Below are 19856 nucleotides of genomic sequence, written 5' to 3'. Positions count from 1 at the left end.
GAAAAACAATTATTCAGCAATTTATAAAATAATTTATTCTTTTTGCAAAATAAAATTACTAGACAAAAACAAATATCCTTCTAAAATAAATAAACCACTATTGAAAAGACCTCCGTCCTGCTTAACTTAAAACAATATAAAAAAGCATAACAGTATAATGCAAAACATTTTCGTAATAGTGCATTTAGTGCAAACAAAAAGTCTGTAGAAAAGTTGTAAACATAAACACTTGTGCCTTAAAGGCCATGACTGTACAGGTGTAGTGGAAAAAATATTGAACTAGTGAACTAAAAAATGCAGTACTGAATTATTTAGAAACAACTTATTTTTTCCATTTATATTTCATTTGAGCTCTTGCTGCTGCAAGGAGTTGTTTGCTTTTCAGGACTACCGAGTAAAACTCTGAGCAGGACATTTCATTAATTAGACTGACAATTAGCTCACTTCTCATTAATTCTGTAGAACATTTGTTCCTCACATCAGTCCACTTATTTTTCATGATGGAGAAAATATTTTCCACAAACCCACTAGAAGAAGGGATGCTGAGGACAAAGGGTACAATAACCTGGATGTTGGGGATGTCAGCTGCTGAAGAACTTGCATCCACCTCTCTGCTGTTCCTATCTATCTATCTATCTATCTATCTATCTATCTATCTATCTATCTATCTATCTATCTATCTATCTCGATCAATCTGGAGCTGCAGGTTGCAGACCCCTGATCAAGCAGACGACAACTGTAATCCTATCTCAATATGGCTGAAGCTAAGGTGCAACACCTTAATTTTTTATTCACTGTTAAAGTGAAACTGTAAAGGTAAAAAATAAAATTGGTCCAAGGGACCAATCAGTTACGGTTCTGTGCCAGCATATATATCGATTTAGTATTATGTCTTCAGTACAGGGGCCATAACAGGGGCCAGGACCAGTTCTACAGGGACACTGGCCCCTGTTGACCCCTGTTTAGAATCGCCCATTCATGGAACATTTTATTGTAGGAACATAATAGATGTTAAGCTTATAACATAATAAAGTTGATGATGGCGCAGATAAATGGTTGAGGAGCCGATTAAGTTCTAGTTCATGCTTGGATTGAACCATGGAGAGATTTTGCTGTTATTCAGCCCCTTGAACAGTGTTGTGGTAATCATGCTTACACTAAGATGGAACTTATGGTTCCACATGGTTCTGAACAGGAGGATAAATGAGTCCGATCTGACTGAGGGGTCAGCATTTCCCATTGATCAACTGGATGGCAGTAGAGGCTCCATGGATAAAAACTGGACCACCTGAACATTCAGGCAGGTTGTTTTCACACCCCGAGTACTGGGAGACATTCACTGAAATATCTGGACCCAAACAGGGTTGAGCAAAGACAAATTGGCCCAAACTGATGTGGCATCTTAACTGCATTCAGTTAATATTAACTGGTTAATTAGTCTGGCTATCTGATCAGGTAGCCAGAAAGGTGTAGAATGCTTCTTCCAGCCAGCTGAAAGGCAGTGCACTGCAATATGTGGAGGTGCGTATGGAGTCACCACTTCTCTTTAACAAACTGTAGGAGCAGTATGACAGTAAAAATTTTACCTGTATTTAAACAATGAGGCGTACCTTTATATTGGTAACTAGAAGAAGGAAAGATTTGGTGAATTTGCCAAATAATGACTTTTAAACCAATAAATTGTTTTCTATAGTCATTCAGAATCCCTGAAACATTTATGCATCTAAAATTGTTAAAGTCGCAAATTGCAAACTTTGGGGAATATTTACAGGGGATGAAGAGCAGAACAAAAAAATTATTCAAGATTGAAGATCGTTCTGTTTATTTGTGGTTTGTTTCTAGGGTAGATAAATAAAATCAATACAAAAATTAACCCAACAATTTAATGTAAAATAAAGACAAAACAAGTATGATTTCATGTATTTCTTTATTTTATTTCATTGCAAAGTACATGTGATTAAAATTCTAATATGTAGTTGGTAACCCAGGGTTCCTACACATTATCATGTAAAAGTTCCAGACTTTTCAAGAGTCAACGCTGCAGAGGTCTCAGTCCTTTACGTTCATTCAAAAATATTAAATAATCAACTTCACTGAATTTTTGGCAGAAATTTTTAGAGAAGGCAGGGTTTATATTTGGATGCTAGAAAGAGCAGAGACTAGAAGGAAAGACACAAGGAAGGAAAGGAGATGGAAAAAAGTCAGGAAGGGAAGGCACAAGCAAGGACTAGGTTGAAGACTAGAAGAAAACAAGGTTACGAAGGAAGTAATGGAGGACAAAGGGGAGGAACCAAGGAAGGACACAAGAGAGAAGGAAGGAAGGGGGATATGGAAAGACAACATTTAGACAGTGGGACAGGGAATAAACTCTTATTTATTTATCCAGACCTGGAAAATACCAAAATCAGCACTTTTCCGGCCCGGGTAGGAACCATTGTAACCAGTCTAACTTTTAACGACTCAGTAAACCACCTCCAATCAGCTTGTTAAATGGGTTAAATAATTTTAACAATACTTCAAGTGAGCAACGTTCACTCTACCTATGTTCTACCAGCAGATGGCAACACCCATTCTCTCATCCAGTTCATTCTCCATTTTTGGACCATGCGAACCCCCTTCCATATATAGATCCAGAACCAATCTGGGTGCTTTCTGAAGGCGTGCTCTGACAGAAATGAAACCCAACCAGGTATCTTGTGTAGTTCAGGTGGGTGTCATGCAACACAATGAAACTGCTAATGAACTTTATCTTGATCCAATCAAGCTCCTGATGGTCTCTCATGTGCCCGGACACTGACAGATCAACATTTCTCAATATTCTGTGCCTATAAAACCACACACCTAAAACCACTCAATCAGCTGGTGAAACTGGTGAACAAACTCACTCTGTATGAACCCGACATGTAAGCTACTCTGATGCAGAGCTATTCAAACTTCTTCAGGTGGTTGTAGAGGGACTGGACATAGGTGAACACACACATGGGGTCTGGTTTGTCACCCATCTCCAGCATGTCGTCCACCTCAATCAGTCGCAGACAGTCGGCCTGCTCCCTGAAACATAGAGACGTGAGTAAAAAATACTGACATACACTGAAAATAATGAATACACCACAGCTATGACCTAAAGGACAAATTAAATCTATAACTGCTAAACAGCTAGCTTAATGTTGTTGTGTTTGTGAGAATGATACATCTTCTTTAAGCACTACAGTTACTTATGGAGTTCTACAAGGTTCTATACTTGGACTACTACTCTTTACTTTAAAGGAAAAATTAGGAACACCCCATGGTTCGGTAGCTTGTAGCACTTTTAGCAAAATTAACTCAGCAGGGATTTACTCTCTGACTTTATCAGTCTGTCTCACTGACAAGAAATTTTGGTCCACTCTTCTTTTCAGCATTGCTTCAGTTCATTAAGGTTTGCAGACAGTTGTTTCTGCACAGCTCCCTGAAGGTCCCACCAAAGCATTTCAATTAGGTTAAGATCTGAACTTTGACTGGACCGTCGCAACATCTGATTGTTTTCTTTTTCTGCCCTTCTGTTATAGATATGCTGCTAGGTTCATTGTCTTGTTGATGACCCAGTTTGGGCTATGACTCACATTTGACCCTAAAATATTGTGGTAAACAGAGGGGTTTGTGGTTTATGCAAATGACTGCACAACATCCATGTCCTGCGGGTGCAAAACAAGCACAAATCATCATTAATCCACCATTGTGCTTAACAGTTGGTATGATGAGTTTGTGCTGATCTGCTGTGTTTGGTTTCCTCCAAACATGGAGCTGTCCATTATTGTCAAACGTCCCTAGTTTTGTGTCATCTGTCCAGAGGACATTGTCCCAGAAATCTTGTATGGGGGAAATTTACTGCCAAAAATCAAGAGCACATATTTTCAATTTGCGAGCAGGATTTCATTCTGCTTGCACTCAAAACCTCTGCTTTCTTTCAAATATACTCTGTTCTCTCTCAGATCTTTGTTTCTGCGCTCTGATCTGATGCTTCTTGCATAGATAATTTCTCCACCTGCTTGCTTCATCCTCCATCCGCACAAACTTGCTCTCAAGTTTCTTCGCTGCTCACAAATTCTTTTTGCTCCCTCTCAGATTAAAGTCGTATCATCTCCTAGCAACCATTTCAGCCAATAGAACAGTGTGCAACTGCTAGGTGACAGGCTAAGTTGGGGTGCGCTTGTTTCCTTCTACTGACTGGGCCAGTGTTGCTACAATTGATGACTGAGAACATATTGCATTTGGCTCAGCAATTGCTCCAGAATTTGACGCCTCAACAGAGTCTGTAACAATGGTAGAAAGTATAACATTATAGTTATTTTATTGTGAAGCACTTCAATTATAGAAAATGAAGAATAAGCATTTATTTATAAAATATATGATTCAGATATTATAAATAGCTATTCCAAAAAAGAAAGTGTTTAATTTAACCCAACAAGGACCAAACCTTAAAATGTAAGGTTAGCTTTGTCACCATTTTGCAGAAAACATAACAGCAATATTGTAAATCCTTATCTGTATCTTTGATATACTAGATAAATCAGCAAATTTACAATGCAATTCTTAAACATGTCTTCCACTGAAAAGATGTGTGTGATTGTCATATTTTATTTGAATGTTGCTTATATTGATAGAAACAGACGTACATATTAAACTACTGAATGTTTAAAATCACTTACTTCAGGATAGTTTGTATTATCCATTGTCATTGTCTTTGCTGAGTTGAGCTATCCATCGAAGTAGATTGACCTATTTCATGAAATTGCGACGCACACCGGATGCATAGAAACACTTACTTCCAGATTTTGCTCCGGATGACCTGTGTCAGGGAAGTAGCAACAGAGGCACGCTCAGTAGAAGGAAACAAGCGCACCACAACTTAGCCTGTGACCTAGCAGTTGCACACTGTCATTCTATTGGCTGATATGATTGCTAGGACATGATATGACTTTAATCTGAGACAGAGGAAAAATAATTTGTGAGCAGGGAAGAAACTTGAGAGCGCAGTTTTGATCCGAGCAGAGAGCAAGTTTGCACACATGGAGGATGAAGCAAGCAGGAGGAGAAATTTATCTATGCAAGAAGCATCAGATCTGAGTGCAGAAACAAAGATCTGAGAGAGAACAGAGTATATTTGAAAGAAAGCTGAAGTTTTGAGTGAAAGCAGAATAAAATCCTGCTCTCAAATTGAAAATATGTCCTCTTGATTTTTGGCAGTAAATTCCAATTCAGTTTTATAACTTAAATCCTGCTGCCATGTAGTTTTAGAGAGATGAGTTTTTCTCCTTCAACCCTGCCAGCTGAGGCCTGTAGAGCCTGAGATGGAGCTCTTGGGTTTTTGGTCATTTCTCTGAGCTTCACGCACTGACCTTGGACTGAATCTGCTGGGATGTTCACTCCTGGGAAGATTGGCAGCTCTCTAAGATGTTTTCCTCTTGGGAATAATGTTTCTCTCTGTAGGATGATGGACTTCAGATGATTTGAAAATGACCTTTGAACCCTTCCCAGAATGATGAGCAGCAACTGTCTTTCTGCCCTGCTGTTGTGTCAACGCACACCTGTATGATCCTTAACACCAAACTGCCAAAACCTCTGCCTTCATAGAGGAGCTCCCACTGGTGGATGAGCAGTTAATCAACCACATTTAATTAAATAACTCCTCTAACTCTTAATCCGATGGAAGCAGAAGGATGAGAACATGGAACTTCTGCCTATAACATTTGTTTTTCTACATCACAAAATGAGGTAAAACCATCTAACCAAATCTCAGCCAAGTATTCAAGCCTGAACTGCCTAATAAGTTGGATATCTGATGAAGAGACGAAGCCTAATGGAGTAAAGTTGTAGGTTTATAGTTACTTGTAATCCAGTTTTCATTGCTAGCTAGCCAAAAGTGGTAATTGCACAAATCTCCGACATAAAAGCAGATATCTGTAGGAAATTCTTATCCCAAACCGAAAACATGATACCAAGGTAGCAAATCAAGTTTCATAAACATCAAACTCTAGGGGGCGCTACAATGTGGAGAGGTTTACTGACAACCGAATGAATATGAACAAAACGTTGTACATGCTGTATATTCTAAATAATGAGGTAAGCACTCATCTTGGATAAAGTGTTAAAGCTCTGAACTTGGCATAGTTTATAAAAGAAAGTATAAATTAGACGAATAAACTTTGAATAATGAATAGCATACAAATCACAACTTTTGGTCTGTTTTGAAGTTCGTGACGTTTTCAGACTTTCATACTTTAAACTGACACGTGCATTTCCAGATTTCTTTGGACTACAGCAACAATGCTCGCTTCCTCAGTATAACTTATAAAAACTGGTAAATGTACAGTACTATGTTACATACTGGTGCAAGGTCGTAATGATGATTTACAATTGTTCTTTAAAAAAAAAATAATCAAGAACATACCAGACACTCACTCGGCTATCTAAGAATATTTAAGGAACTTTACAACAATTTCTGTGTTTTAAGTGAATCTTTAGAAACGAATAAGTCAGTGCTGCCAATACAGATCGCCATGGGTATTGGTAGACAGTCCTATCAGCTCCTAATGATAGTACATTTATCATTAGGAGGTTAATGGAAAACTGTTTAAAAAGCTCAGTGCAGGCTTAGTGCTGGTTGCAACTTAATGCAAGCAGAGAACAGGTCTTAGAACCGGCTTTTCAAGGCAATATGAAACATCTAAGGATCTAACATGCAACCAGAAAAAACCCATTTCGTTTCCTCTACTACAATCATCATTTGTGTCGCTGAGTCTATAAAGCTTACTGTATAGGTAGGATGACCTGCTTTAATAACATCAGTGATTTTGTTAAAGCAGCTGGTGGGTTTTTATTTTGGCTAATGACCCAATAAGTGGACCTGGGGGAGGGAGGTGAGCAGGGAGGGTCTTACTAAGGAGGGCTTGGACCCCTTGCATTTTTATCCATCCATCCATCCATCCATCCATCCATCATCTGTCCCTGCAGACAGGTCACCACAGGACAACCATGCACACACACTCATACCCAATGATATTATAGAGAGACCAGTTCCCTTGCAGTTCTAGCTGGATTTAAGATACTGGTCAAGCTTACTTTACTTACTCTGCTTTAGTGAAGGCCAGCTCCAGATTCTGTTTGCGGTTTGTAGGATTCAGAGCGTTGTACTCAAACTCCAGTGGGAAGAAAGAGTGGACCAGAGCGCAGAAGGCCATCCCGTCGCTCCAGCTGGAGGAGAAGTTCTGGATGTCTATGTTCTACAAGAAAAATGACAAGAAATGGCTGAGGAAAACATTTATCCGTGCACATTGGCTTTCTTTTCTCCAGGCTGTTTAAAAACTGTGAGATGTAGCTACATGAAGTTGGACCTTATAGCCGATGGTTTTAGAGCGACACCACTCCAGAAGGATCTGCTTTATCCCACTGGCGCTGGACACTCCAAAACTCTGGGAGCGCTTCAGTTTGGGCTTGGAATCCTTCAGCCTGTTTGAGTGAAAATTTCAACAGATTTTACGACAAGATCCATATTGTGGCACAAAGAAGCTGATCTGGATTGACTTACTTTATGGGTTCTGAGTTCATCCTCTCAAACAGGGCCCGTTTGGCTTGGGCCCCATTGGAGCGTGGAAGTGTTTGGGATTTCATTGCTTCTTGCTTAAACTCAACCAACCCAGACTTGTTAAATCTGCTGAAGGATTTACAAACATAGTTGAAGTATTGTCCTAAAATGTCGGTTTATGTTAACTAAGAGAACGACTTGATTTATCACAACATACTTGTCCAGTTTGGGTGAGAGTCCAGATTTTATGAAGGATTTGGAGGGAAGGAGTTTTTCTGTAAAGAAATGATTAAAATGCTCAGGATGGCGAACAAGAGCAAAGAGAAGAATGTCCATAAAATGAAACCTAGTCGTACCTGCAGGTTGAGGAAAACTCACACTCCTCTTTAAACTCGGACTGGGTATCTTCAGAACTGGTGCTGAAGTGATTAAATGCAACAGAACCAACAATCATGGCGAAGACAACAGAGAAGCAAATATTTTTAAGGTCTTCGCTGAAACTCACCGCGCTTAAAGGGATATTCCCCTGGTTTTACTGTGAGATCCAGTGATGCTGAAAGAGACTGAGACTGGGCTGAAACAGCCAACTCTGCATTTGGCTTGGTCACGACCGACAGAGGCAGGTGGGGTTTGGGTTCATTAATTTCTAAAGGAAGGAAGATTTAAACGGATTTAAAACAAACTTCATGCACGAAGCCTTAAAGTAGAAACTGGATCTGACTGTCCTCACCGCGTCTGATTGGATGATCGGTTTGTTTTGTTGTTGGTGATTCTTGGACTGAATGATTCAGGTGTGAAGCAGCAGTCAGATCAGATTTAGATGCTGCAGAAACATCTGAGCTGCTTTTGGTTGCAGCAGTGATAGGAAAACAGGACAAAGCCCGAGAGTCCGACTGATCCTGCGGATTCTGGGAGCTTGGATCCTTTGCTCCAGGTGTTCCTACAGAAACACACGTCTCACCTAAATGTTTCACAACATCAAAGATAACCGGAGCAAACCCAAAAAAGCGGTTTTCAAACAGGGTGTACTTTCTTTTTACTGTGGCTGTATATTAAGTGTTGATTTCTACGACAAACTTCCAAGAAGTTGAGGTTAACTGACGTAAATTAATCAGTTTTGGTTTGATGAAAACAGGAACACTGAAACAAACCTCCCTGCTGCAGATCTCCAATAAATAAATGATCTCCTGCAGCTTTCCGCCCTGATGCTGGAGAATAAACTGGTTTGGCAGCGAGGAAGCCCTCCAGACTGGGTTTTGTGGTCATGGCAGTGACAGGCAGATGGGGCTGTGGGTCATCAGCATCTAAAAGAGGAAGAATCGGAGCAGATTTTCCTTTCAGTAAAACAAGTTCATACTGATTTTAATAAGCAGAAGCCATGTTTCCACTCACCACCTATAACAGTCAACTCTACTGGTTTAGATTGGGATTCCATGCTGGTTTTGGCCACAGAAGTGGGAGACGGAGTGCTCACAGTATCCAAGTTGGTTTTAGTCATTGCAGTTAGAGGAAAATGGGGTTTGATCAACGGACCGGATTCTTCCTGGTCTGGAGTAACAAACACAGAGTTAACCGCATCCTATCAGGGTTCAGCATTTAATATTCCTGATTTTCCCAGGTTTAATTCCCAGTCCAGATGCAAGGATGACTCAATAATAGGGGTGGAAAGGTACTCAAAACTGACGGTTTGGTACCTAGCTCGGTCTTAAAGTCACGTTTCTGTACCAATCATAGAAAGAAACAAAGAAAGGTAAAATACTCTGGCAGTAATTTGATTTGATCAGCATGTTCTAGAATTCAAAAAGCAGCCGGTACAGAACTGACTGGAGATTAGGTTCACAGATGTACCTAAATGCACCTTTGAAAACCCTTGTGGTTGGGTGGACTTGTGGTCCGTTTGGGGCTGGTTGAATGCTTGTTGCATTCAGGTTTTGGATTTTAGCCTCAGTACCAGTGAAGTTTAAATTCTGCTTGTTATTGTTGGAGATGCCTAATTAGAAGCTACCTCCCTTATCACTGTTGAAAAATTCTGACATGAAGCTTTGGTTCAGTCCACCTTTCTTTCTCCATCATCCCTGAAGCTGAACATTAAACCATGATGTTTCCTAATAGCAGACCCTGGTGATAGCTGGCAGGTCTGTCTGGGTCCGCTTTTGTTGCAAGGCGGAGTATAAATGTGCTTTTTAGTTCTTTTCTCATCATTCCTTAATTTTTTCACCTGCAGTGGGACCCATACTGCCGTTTTACCGTAATGAACCATGTATACAGGAAGCAAATCAAACAAAGAGCTAACATCGGCCAGCGGGACGGCAGTCGCTCCACATGTGCACCAATTTAAAACAATGCTGGAAGCGTACTGAACCGGGCTGTACCGAAAGGTTTCGGTATGAATACGTGTTTCGTTACAACCCTACTCAAAAAGCTACTTGCAAGTTGAAAAGTAACATGTTTCATACTGAATGGTGGCTTCATAAAGAATTTTAAATTCCAGCAGTTTCCTGCATTAAAAAACGACTTATTATGGTCTGGAGACAGGTGAGGTGGACATGAACTGACCAGGTGAGGTGTGGGACTGGGGGGTGGCTTCTTCACAGTGTTCCGATGTGATCCAAACACACAACAAGGAGAGTTTAGCATCAGTTACGGTGTTGGATTTAAAGGTTATTCTGCTACATTTACCAACTCTAAACAACCTTCGATCCTTTCTACACATTTAGAACCTTCAAACTTAAACCAAACTATGAAACTAAACTAAACTCTGTGTAATAGAGTAGAATGTATAATCAATGTAAAACAATCCAGTTCAAGTTTGAGCATTCTATGTGTGTTAGGTTTTAACTAGAATGGATCAAAGGTCGTCTAGCATTGGTAAATGCAGCAGAATAGCTCTTTATTCCTGCGCAGAATGTGAATCAGATGCCAACTTCAGCCTGGTAGAGTTAGTGAGGATGGTAAAGGCTTTGTATGGAGCAGCTGCCTACCTTGCTGTTTGTGGCTCTCCTGGGCTGCTCTGGCTTCATCAGAGTTATTTTTGCCTTCTTTTGCATTGGTGCCCTGAACAATAAAAACAAACTGGGAATGAATCGGAGTTTTCAGAGGAATAAAACTCTGAAAGTTGCACCGTTTCATAGTCAGTCCTGTCTTCAAGATAACCTAACAAGAATCATCGGATGAAACCAGGTCACTAATGTACAGAGAGAATAAACCCGGCTCTGTATTGACACATTTCACACTCATTCTGCACATCAATATTACAGCAATATTTCATTCGATGACTTTGAACTGTTTTCAAAGTGACGGTCTGACTATCAAATTGTATATGATGGACAGGGTTCCTTCATGTTTCTGTTTTCCATATTTCACTCAAATTTCATTGTGTCTTTATTTAATTTTGGTAATTTTCTTTAATAAATAAAAAAGTTTAAAATTATTTTCTGATGATATTTCAAAGGTTCCATTTGATGGACGGACAGATGGCTGGATGGATAGATTGATGGATGGATGGATGGATGGATGAAACGTGTAGACAGTGAGTTACTGAATCTGGTAAAAACAAACATGTATCCATATTACCCGACATCTAGAAAATGGTTGTAGTTCCAGTTTTCCAGACAGGGAACCTTTAGGATGGATCCGTTATTAAAGGTGAATGCCAACCTGTGGAGGCTTTTCAGTGACTTGTTGTTTAGTGTAGAAGCTGTCAAAATGTTCTTTGGATGTTAGAAATTGAGCCTTTTAATTTTGTAACAAACATATTATTTGTTCCAGTCAGAAATAGTTTGACAGGAAGAGATTTAAACAGAAATCCCAGGAACAGATGCAGCGCTCCTCCCTTATGGCTCACAGATAAGAGGGATGGCACTTTTGTTGCTCTGGGAGCTGCATGCTGGTGTTTAGCTCAAGCTACTTTTAGACCTTTAATTTTAGTAGTAAATCTGTTTCTCTGTGAGTTTAAGCACACCTCTCTGCTTGTGGGATGGTCAGCTGTTAACAGCTTCTCCTTTTATGACAGCTGTGGCCAACAAACCCAGGATCCCACTGAGAGCTATTTTAGATTTGTAAGAGTTTCCGCTGGACTCTTCTTACGTCCCAATATAGACCCAAATGGATGCTTTGGAAATCAGGGAGACACGCTGAGCGCTCCTCTGTGGGTATAAACTTCCTATGATGCCTCCTGCTTCCTCGAGGCATGCAATCGTCAGTCCACTTTGCGATCCAGCTACTGCATCAGTCCGTCATGGGTGGGAGATTATTGCTCTGCTGATCTCAAAGCGCTGCTGGAGGAAATCACAGTCTGACGCTTCAACTAAAGCCTGACCTCCACGTCACTCTGGGTTCATCTCATCTGGCTTCATCCAAGATCTTTACGGTGGGATGAGTGACATTTAGAAGGTCCGATGCTTTCAGTTGTTTTTTGGTCATTTCCGTTAAGTAAGATTAGTTCCTAGACACGGTGGGTGGTGTGGTGACGTGGCACGGGACCCATGTGTGGAGGCTTCGGTCCTCGACACAGCTGTCCCTGGTCCAGGTCTTGACCCCAGAGACCGGTGCTGCATGTCTTCCCCCTCTCTCTGCCCCGTTTCCTGTCTGCCTACTTTCAAGAAAATAACAAAAAAAAAGAGAAGTTTAGTTCCTAGAAAGTCAAGCAAGCATTGAAGGGGTTGCCTTATTTTAAGATGAATTTGTGACTCATCTGCATTGTGGACTAAAATGTGATAAGAAGGATGGAAAGGAACATGTGCGTCCATCCATTTTCTTTACAAGTCAGGTCCTTGCAGGGCCGAGACGGGGTTGGGACTAGTGCCTTTCTCCAGCAATCAATGGGTGAGAGACGGGGTCCAGGTCACCACTCCATCACAGGACCAAACCGAGAGGAACAGGACAAACAACCATGCCCATTAAAACCCTAAGAACAACGTGGACTGCTCAATTAACCAAACGGGCATATTTTGCATTGTGGAAGAAAGTAAGAATACTGTGAGAGAGCCTACACATGCTACAGAAGAACATGGCAACTCCACGCAGAAAGACTGGGAGCAGGCGCAAGTGCAGAGAAAAAAGAAGTGGACCAAGAAGAGAACCCTGGGGGACTATTCTCATGATCAGAGGTGAAGACTGGAACATCAGGAAAATTGTCAACTAAGAGATTAATCTTGGATATTAGCTCATTCAGTACAACCAACTGGAACCATAGGGTCCAGCGACCCATTACTGCAGATGAAGCCCTCATCCTTCTATCCATGTCTTGCTTCATCAAGCTACAGGTCCTTCTCAAAATATTAGCATATTGTGATAAAGTTAATTATTTTCCATAATGTCATGATGAAAATTTAACATTCATATATTTTAGATTCATTGCACACTAACTGAAATATTTCAGGTCTTTTATTGTCTTAATACGGATGATTTTGGCATACAGCTCATGAAAACCTAAAATTCCTATCTCACAAAATTAGCATATTTCATCCGACCAATAAAAGAAAAGTGTTTTTAATACAAAAAACGTCAACCTTCAAATAATCATGTACAGTTATGCATGAAGTGCTCCAAAATCTCCTGATAGCTAGCTGCATTGACCCTGCCCTTGATAAAACACAGTGGACCAACACCAGCAGCTGACACGGCACCCCAGACCATCACTGACTGTGGGTACTTGACACTGGACTTCTGGCATTTTGGCATTTCCTTCTCCCCAGTCTTCCTCCAGACTCTGGCACCTTGATTTCTGAATGACATGCAGAATTTGCTTTCATCCGAAAAAAGTACTTTGGACCACTGAGCAACAGTCCAGTGCTGCTTCTCTGTAGCCCAGGTCAGGCGCTTCTGCCGCTGTTTCTGGTTCAAAAGTGGCTTGACCTGGGGAATGCGGCACCTGTAGCCCATTTCCTGCACACACCTGTGCACGGTGGCTCTGGATGTTTCTACTCCAGACTCAGTCCACTGCTTCCGCAGGTCCCCCAAGGTCTGGAATCGGCCCTTCTCCACAATCTTCCTCAGGGTCCGGTCACCTCTTCTCGTTGTGCAGCGTTTTCTGCCACACTTTTTCCTTCCCACAGACTTCCCACTGAGGTGCCTTGATACAGCACTCTGGGAACAGCCTATTTGCTCAGAAATTTCTTTCTGTGTCTTACCCTCTTGCTTGAGGGTGTCAATAGTGGCCTTCTGGACAGCAGTCAGGTCGGCAGTCTTACCCATGATTGGGGTTTTGAGTGATGAACCAGACTGGGAGTTTTAAAGGCCTCAGGAATCTTTTGCAGGTGTTTAGAGTTAACTCGTTGATTCAGATGATTAGGTTCATAGCTCGTTTAATGATATGCTAATTTTGTGAGATAGGAATTTTGGGTTTTCATGAGTTGTATGCCAAAATCATCCGTATTAAGACAATAAAAGACCTGAAATATTTCAGTTAGTGTGCCATGAATCTAAAATATATGAATGTTAAATTTTCATCATTACATTATGGAAAATAATGAACTTTATCACAATATGCTAATATTTTGAGAAGGACCTGTATACAGAAAACCCCCACCATATTCTCTCTACTTCAGGCAGAAGTTCATACCCAACCTGGAGGGGGCATTTCACCATTTTCTGGTTGAGGATCTTAGACTCAGATTTAGAGAAGGTCACTCTTCCGGCATATACACCCTTAGGATGTTGAGAGTTAGAAAAGATTAAGCACCACTTGGGGACGGTTCTTCTTGAAACGATTGACTGAGTCATTCCTGTTTGTTGAAAACAGATTAAAATGGTGGAGGTTTTACCTGCTAAATGACGGGCCATGGGATGGCTCCCTCTGGATGAAGGTTTAATCGGTCAGATGTCTGAGTCTGGGATGGGTGGCCCGGTGGGGGTTGATTAAAGACCAGGTGACTTCAGCAGAGAGGAATGTTGGCAGGGTGTGTGTTTCCAGAGGACAGCTGCTTGTCTCTCTGAAGTATGTGTGCTCACGGTTTGAATTGACAGCGACGTAGACGCATTTCAACTTTCCATCAGGAGACTTGAGACTGGGATTGGCAAGAAGGCTAAATTGCGGAGTGATTAGGGGGTGGGTTTATTTATACATGTGAGTGACGTATTGCAGCGCCACACAGTAGATGCAATGACGTTAGCGGGATCTTGGAGTTTATTGTTTTAAACATATAATCCACAGCTTTCCTGGTTGTGGTTTATCATTAATAGACGAAGCCCCTGTTTCTGCCTCCACTCCGGTCTGCAGAACAACGTGTGTCTCAGATAAGGGAGGAAGCTTCAGAGCTGCTGCAGCCCCTTCCCAAATCACAAACCCAAAAATACTCGTGCCCTTTGGAGGACCTGCTGGTTTAAATAAAAGTGGCTTATGAGCAGCAGAGAGCTAAGGAAGGGGGCGTTTTATTTTTATTTCATTTGTAGTTTTAAAGGGATATTTGTGGTTACAATTAAAAACCTTTACATTGGAGGGGTACCATTTAAATCAACAATAATGATTTAATCACATCTGCTCCCATAAGGCTGCACTGATCTGTGAATCCAGGTATGAATGTGTGTGTTTTTGAGTGCAGCCGAACCAATCAGACTCTAGTGTAAAGTGATTTAAGTGCTTATCAAGATTAGAACGGTTCAGTCCATTTACCATCATTGATTTAAAAATCATGGACGGGATGTCCATAGTGGTTCTGATCATTAGTTCCCCAGGCTTTCTGAAGGTCTTTCCTGGTTTTTGCTGCTTTTCCACTTGTTTTCAGTCTGGTACCTGACAACTCTGTACGAGTGGAAACTCTAAACTTGACTCTGACCTGTAAATAATTCACCCATAAGAAGACCCACAAACTTGTGTCCAGTGGACCATTTAGCCAGAACCAAAGTTCCCAAAGAGACCAAGCCTGGCTGACAGGAAGTAGGATTTTAGCTCTAACACGGTCATTCCCAAACAGCTACAAGCTGGAAATTTACCATTCAGTGGTCCGTCCATCCATCAGGAATGGTTCTGTTGCTAATGGTACGAAGACCGCTTTAATGTCTGGTTCTGATATATCATGTTTTGAATAATTAATACACAAAAAAAAGTAAAACATCATATTTCTCCATTTAAAAACTATATTACTTAATATCGCTGCTAGTTCGCCTCAACAAGCAAAAACCTTTAAAGGACCAGAGTTTTAGTTTTCCATTTAAAAGTAGAAAGACACTATTCAATTGGCCAGGGATTGGACTAGGCCAGTTTTCCCTTGATCGGTTGTGGTTGGTGCATGGCTGGCCAAATATATTTTTAAAATATATAAAATGCATAAAAACAAAGAACTCCCAGTATTTCTGACATATCAAAGTATTGATCACCAACATGTACTGCTGCAGATATATGATTTTAAAAAGCTTTGGTGATGGATTCTTCTTTGACGCAGAAATGGGGATGATCCTGTAATCCTTTTATTGTCTTTATGATTTAAAACAAAACCTGAATTAACTGATCAGACCTTGTAGAAGGTCGCCAGTCCATCACAGTCTGAGAGGAAGTCTCAGAAATATTATGAACTTCTGCAGAGTCTATACTGATCTATCTATGATCAATTAGTCTGATTTAATGTCAGACAGTGAGAGTATAAAAGGTTATATGTGTTTTTACATGTGGTGTACGTAAATATCTGGTTCCAGCTGTGGTCCGCTGCAGGATTGCTCACCATCTGTATGACCCATATGGGCCCATATGGTTCATGCACAGGAACGCAGCGAGAGGATGGGTAACAGGTGTTAGTAGGTGGAGGGGAAGGTGTGTGGGTAACCTGACAAGACATTTGGCCTTTTATATAATGCTCATCTACTGTAGATACGTCTTTGGGCTGGAAACCTCATTTTACACAACCTGCTGTTATAATCAAGTACAAGAACCGGACCGTAAATGAGTTCAAAGCAGCCAAAGTCCAAGGAAAGACTTGAACATGGTTTCATGAAGGCTGGGGAACTACTAATGAAGACCTCATTACCGCTCGGCTCTGTAGATTATCTTTAATCTTATAGCAGGAAGAATTTACGTTAGTAACTGTGAGTTGGACCTTTATAAAAAGGGTGCAGCTACTTTACATGTTTCTGCAATCAACAGGCAGACTTTAGCTGTGCATGCAGCAGAAAGAATACTCACATTAGGTTCTGAATGTCTCTTCAGTCTCCATGGAGGAGGAGCAGGGATGCTGCCTGCAGCAGCAGCAGACCCTGATGCTCCAGAATGTGCAGAAACACACCAACTGGTCTCTGATCCAACACAGTTAAGAAGCCCAGTCTCCTCATGGCCATTATCCCTGCTTTCCTCCTCGTTCCTCCTCTTCACCTTGCCGAGACCCCCTACCAGGCGGCTCAGGGCGTCCAGCTTGGCCCTGAGCTGGAGGTTCTCCTCCTGCAGCCGGGACACTGCCTCAGTCAGGGGCTGGTTGGAAACCCACAGCTCGTCCATCCGCTGCTCTATGCGGTGCTTGAAGGCACTCACATCCACGTAAACTTCCCTCACAGCAGCTTCCAGTGTGGCCTTGAACTCAACAAGAGCCTGGCTCACCAAGGCCTCCTGGGCTCCAACTTCAGCTTCATCCATGGCTTCTGTGGGGACCTTTAGGGCCTCTTTGAATAAACACCTCCCTCACTTATGTTCTCCTCAGATCCTTTAAAATAAAGTTCTCCACCAATTCTAACAAATTAAGGAAAGCTATCTGCTGATTTTTTCCGTAAAGTTGACAGATGCTTTCAGAGGATTATTGCTGTTGCTGGAAGTCCCACTGAGCTCCATGGAGAACGTCTATCAGCAAGGGCATTCCCTTCCTGCTAATCTGAAGAGAAGTGAGAGCGCTTGTTATTTTTAAGTCATGGAAAGTGTCCGAGAATGACGCGTTGGAAAACAGATCAGTTTCTAAATGCATGTGAGAGCAATCAAACCAACCTTTCCAGAGTCATTTTCTCCCACCTGCTGCTGCTGCAGGACGCTCACCTGCGGCCCGGTCTGATGTCTGAGCTATGTATGGCTGCTGAGCTGGTGTGCAGCAAGTTCACTTCTGTATTTTGGGACATAAAGGGGTGGGAAGAGATAAAGCAGGAAGGAGGGGCCAGGATAATTCAGATGTTTGCGTGTCCCTCAGCTGCTATTTGAGCTGCAGGCGGGGAGAAATCCATCAGTCAGGGATCGGTTTCATTCTGGGCCTTCAAAGCAGAGATTATTTCTACACAACCAAAAAGATGCAGAGATTATTGAAGGTACCTGAAAGTGCCAACAGATTTAGTTTAAAGTGAAAGTTTTAGTGCTGTTTTTTATTGATTTACACTCCTGTTATTAATTATTCTGTGATGAAAAATCCATGTTAAGAAACCAATTTTTACCACAATAACTGGGAACTTTGTCTAACCTCCACCTGTCAGCAGGACATCAGTCTCCTCTAACATTTCAGGAGGCTGGAACCAACAGAGACATGGATCTTTGATCATTTCTCTTTGGACAATCTCCAGGTTTCATGTGCAGTCAGGAAAGATTTTACAGGTCTGGATAAATTTGGAAAAAGAAACGAGTTTTGAAAATGCATATTGTCAGACCTTGTTCGCTATCCTATTCTTTCTGGCCTGCTTTCTTTCCTTTCTTCCTCTGAAGCCCTTCCTATTTTCTTTCTGTCCTCCTTTCATCTTCTCTTGCTTTATTCCTTCTGCTCTTACTTCTTTTCCACTTTTTCTTTTTGTTTGCTTCCTTGTGTTGTTTCCTTTCTTCTTTCCTCATTTCCCCCCTTACATGCTTTCTTTCTTGTGAATCTGTTGTTTCCTTCCATTCTTCCTTTTTTCAGTCCTTTCTTCATGGTGCCCTTACTTCCTTCCCACCTCGTGTCTTTGTTTCCTTCTGTTCTTTCATCCTGTTGCCCTGCATGTTTTTATTCCTTCCTTCCTTACTGCAAAAGACTGGGAACTCTGGGAAGTCTGTAGCTGGTCCAGACAGTCCTCCCTGATTCCTCCTTCAGGCCCGGTGGACGACCCATTTTCAGTTTTCTGGCAGAAGCCCCCAGATATCTCTGTTTGTGCTGTCATGTGCTCCAACAAAAAAACAAACCCACATCATGACAGATCCTCTACTGTACTTAACACACGTCAACGGTTGTGACTGGAAGACAGTTGATTGTTCCGCCCCTTATATTACTACGTCTATTGGTTGTCATGGAGACCTGGTAACTCCAAGAAGTTAGACTTTAGCCCCCGCCCTTACATCTTCCTCGGTGTGAGGTGGCTGTATAAACCTGGGTTCTGCTCCAACTTGTTTCTCACACTTCAAGCTGATTATTTCTCTGCGCGAGTTCAGGTGAGGAGCAACCTTCTAGTTATTTCTTCATTTCAGAATCAGAATCAGCTTTATTGCCAAGTTCGTACACACAAACAAGGAATTTGCCTCCAGTACACTTTGCTCTTTTGTTCTGTTTTTGTATTACAGAATAAACATATTTACAATGTACAATATACACATATCTAATAGAAAAGGTGCATTTGCAACATCTGTATGCTGTTGTTTTGTACTCTATTAAATGTTCAACAGAGAAACAGCCTGGGGGAAGAAACTGTCTCTGTGGCGGCTGGTTTTAGTGAACAGTGCTCTGTAGCGCCACCTGAAGGTTAAACTCTAAACAGTTTATGTGCAGGGTGCGTGGGGTCTGCAGAGATTTTAGCAGCTCTTTTCTTGACACTAGACCTGTATAAGTCCTGGATGGAGGGAAGGTCAGCTCTGATTATTCTCTATGCAGTCCTGATTATTCGTTGCAGTCTGGACCTGTCCTATTCTTTGGATGATCCAAACCACACTGAGATGGATGAAGACAGGACAGATTAATTGATGGCAGCGTAGAAGATGACCAGCAGCTCCTGTGGAAGGTTGAACTTCTTGAGTTGCCTCAGGAAGTACAGTCTCTGACGGACCTTCTTTCGAACAGTGTCTATGTTTGAAGACCATCTCGGGTCCTCAGAGATGGTGGTTCCTAAGAACCGGAAGTGGTCCACGGCCGATACAGTGTTGTTGAGGATGGTGAGGGGGGTGTATGGGGGTGGTGTTCTCCGAAGGTTCACCACCATTTCCACAGTCTTGAGTGGGTTCAGTTCAAGGCAGTTCTGACCACACCAGTGGACCAGCCGATCCACCTGCTGTCTGTATGCAGACTCATCACCGTCCTGGATCAGTCCAATGACAGTGGTGTCGTCTGCAAACTTAAGGAGTTTCACGGACGAGTCCGATGAGGTGCAGTCATTTGTGTACAGAGAGAAGAGGAGTGGGGATAGAACACATCCCTGGGGGGCACCAGTACTTATTGAT

The 19856-nt window shown here is 41.7% G+C and overlaps 1 protein-coding gene across 3 annotated transcripts; it reads right to left on the bottom strand.

Annotated features, from left to right (window-relative positions):
* Positions 1–1908: 1908 nt before the first annotated feature.
* On the bottom strand, positions 1909–17606 carry LOC124875859 (smoothelin-like protein 2). Of its 3 annotated transcripts, XR_007040154.1 has the most exons (14): positions 17466–17606; positions 16680–17355; positions 10546–10618; positions 8957–9112; positions 8716–8868; positions 8295–8504; positions 8070–8210; positions 7921–7983; positions 7782–7839; positions 7568–7693; positions 7374–7488; positions 7111–7262; positions 4689–4828; positions 2915–3051 (listed from the first exon to the last, which is right to left on the bottom strand). XR_007040154.1 is itself a non-coding variant. In XM_047378257.1 (13 exons), exons 2-13 carry the CDS (start codon positions 17121–17123, stop codon positions 2925–2927), a joined length of 1818 nt encoding a protein of 605 aa, XP_047234213.1. In that variant the 5' UTR covers positions 17124–17355; positions 17466–17606; the 3' UTR covers positions 1909–2924. The 3 variants fall into 3 exon arrangements, 2 of the variants coding, with proteins under 2 accessions (XP_047234213.1, XP_047234214.1); XM_047378257.1 differs by lacking the exon at positions 4689–4828 and having other exon boundaries at positions 1909–3051; XM_047378258.1 differs by lacking the exon at positions 4689–4828 and having other exon boundaries at positions 1909–3051; positions 7568–7690.
* Between the last annotated feature and the right edge of the window lie 2250 nt (positions 17607–19856).

Source organism: Girardinichthys multiradiatus, chromosome 11 (assembly GCF_021462225.1).
Source record: "Girardinichthys multiradiatus isolate DD_20200921_A chromosome 11, DD_fGirMul_XY1, whole genome shotgun sequence".
In the NCBI taxonomy this organism is placed as follows: Eukaryota; Metazoa; Chordata; class Actinopteri; order Cyprinodontiformes; family Goodeidae; genus Girardinichthys; species Girardinichthys multiradiatus.
This window is presented reverse-complemented; position numbering and strand designations above follow the sequence as displayed.

Coding starts and splice junctions, on each gene's coding strand:
- LOC124875859 (XM_047378257.1), bottom strand. CDS start 17,123: ATGGATGAAGCTGAAGTTGGAGCCCAGGAGGCCTTGGTGAGCCAGGCT. Junction 7,984..8,069: donor GGAATATCCCTTTAAGCGCG/GTGAGTTTCAGC, acceptor TAATCACTTCAG/CACCAGTTCTGAAGATACCC. Junction 7,840..7,920: donor GAGTTTTCCTCAACCTGCAG/GTACGACTAGGT, acceptor ATTTCTTTACAG/AAAAACTCCTTCCCTCCAAA.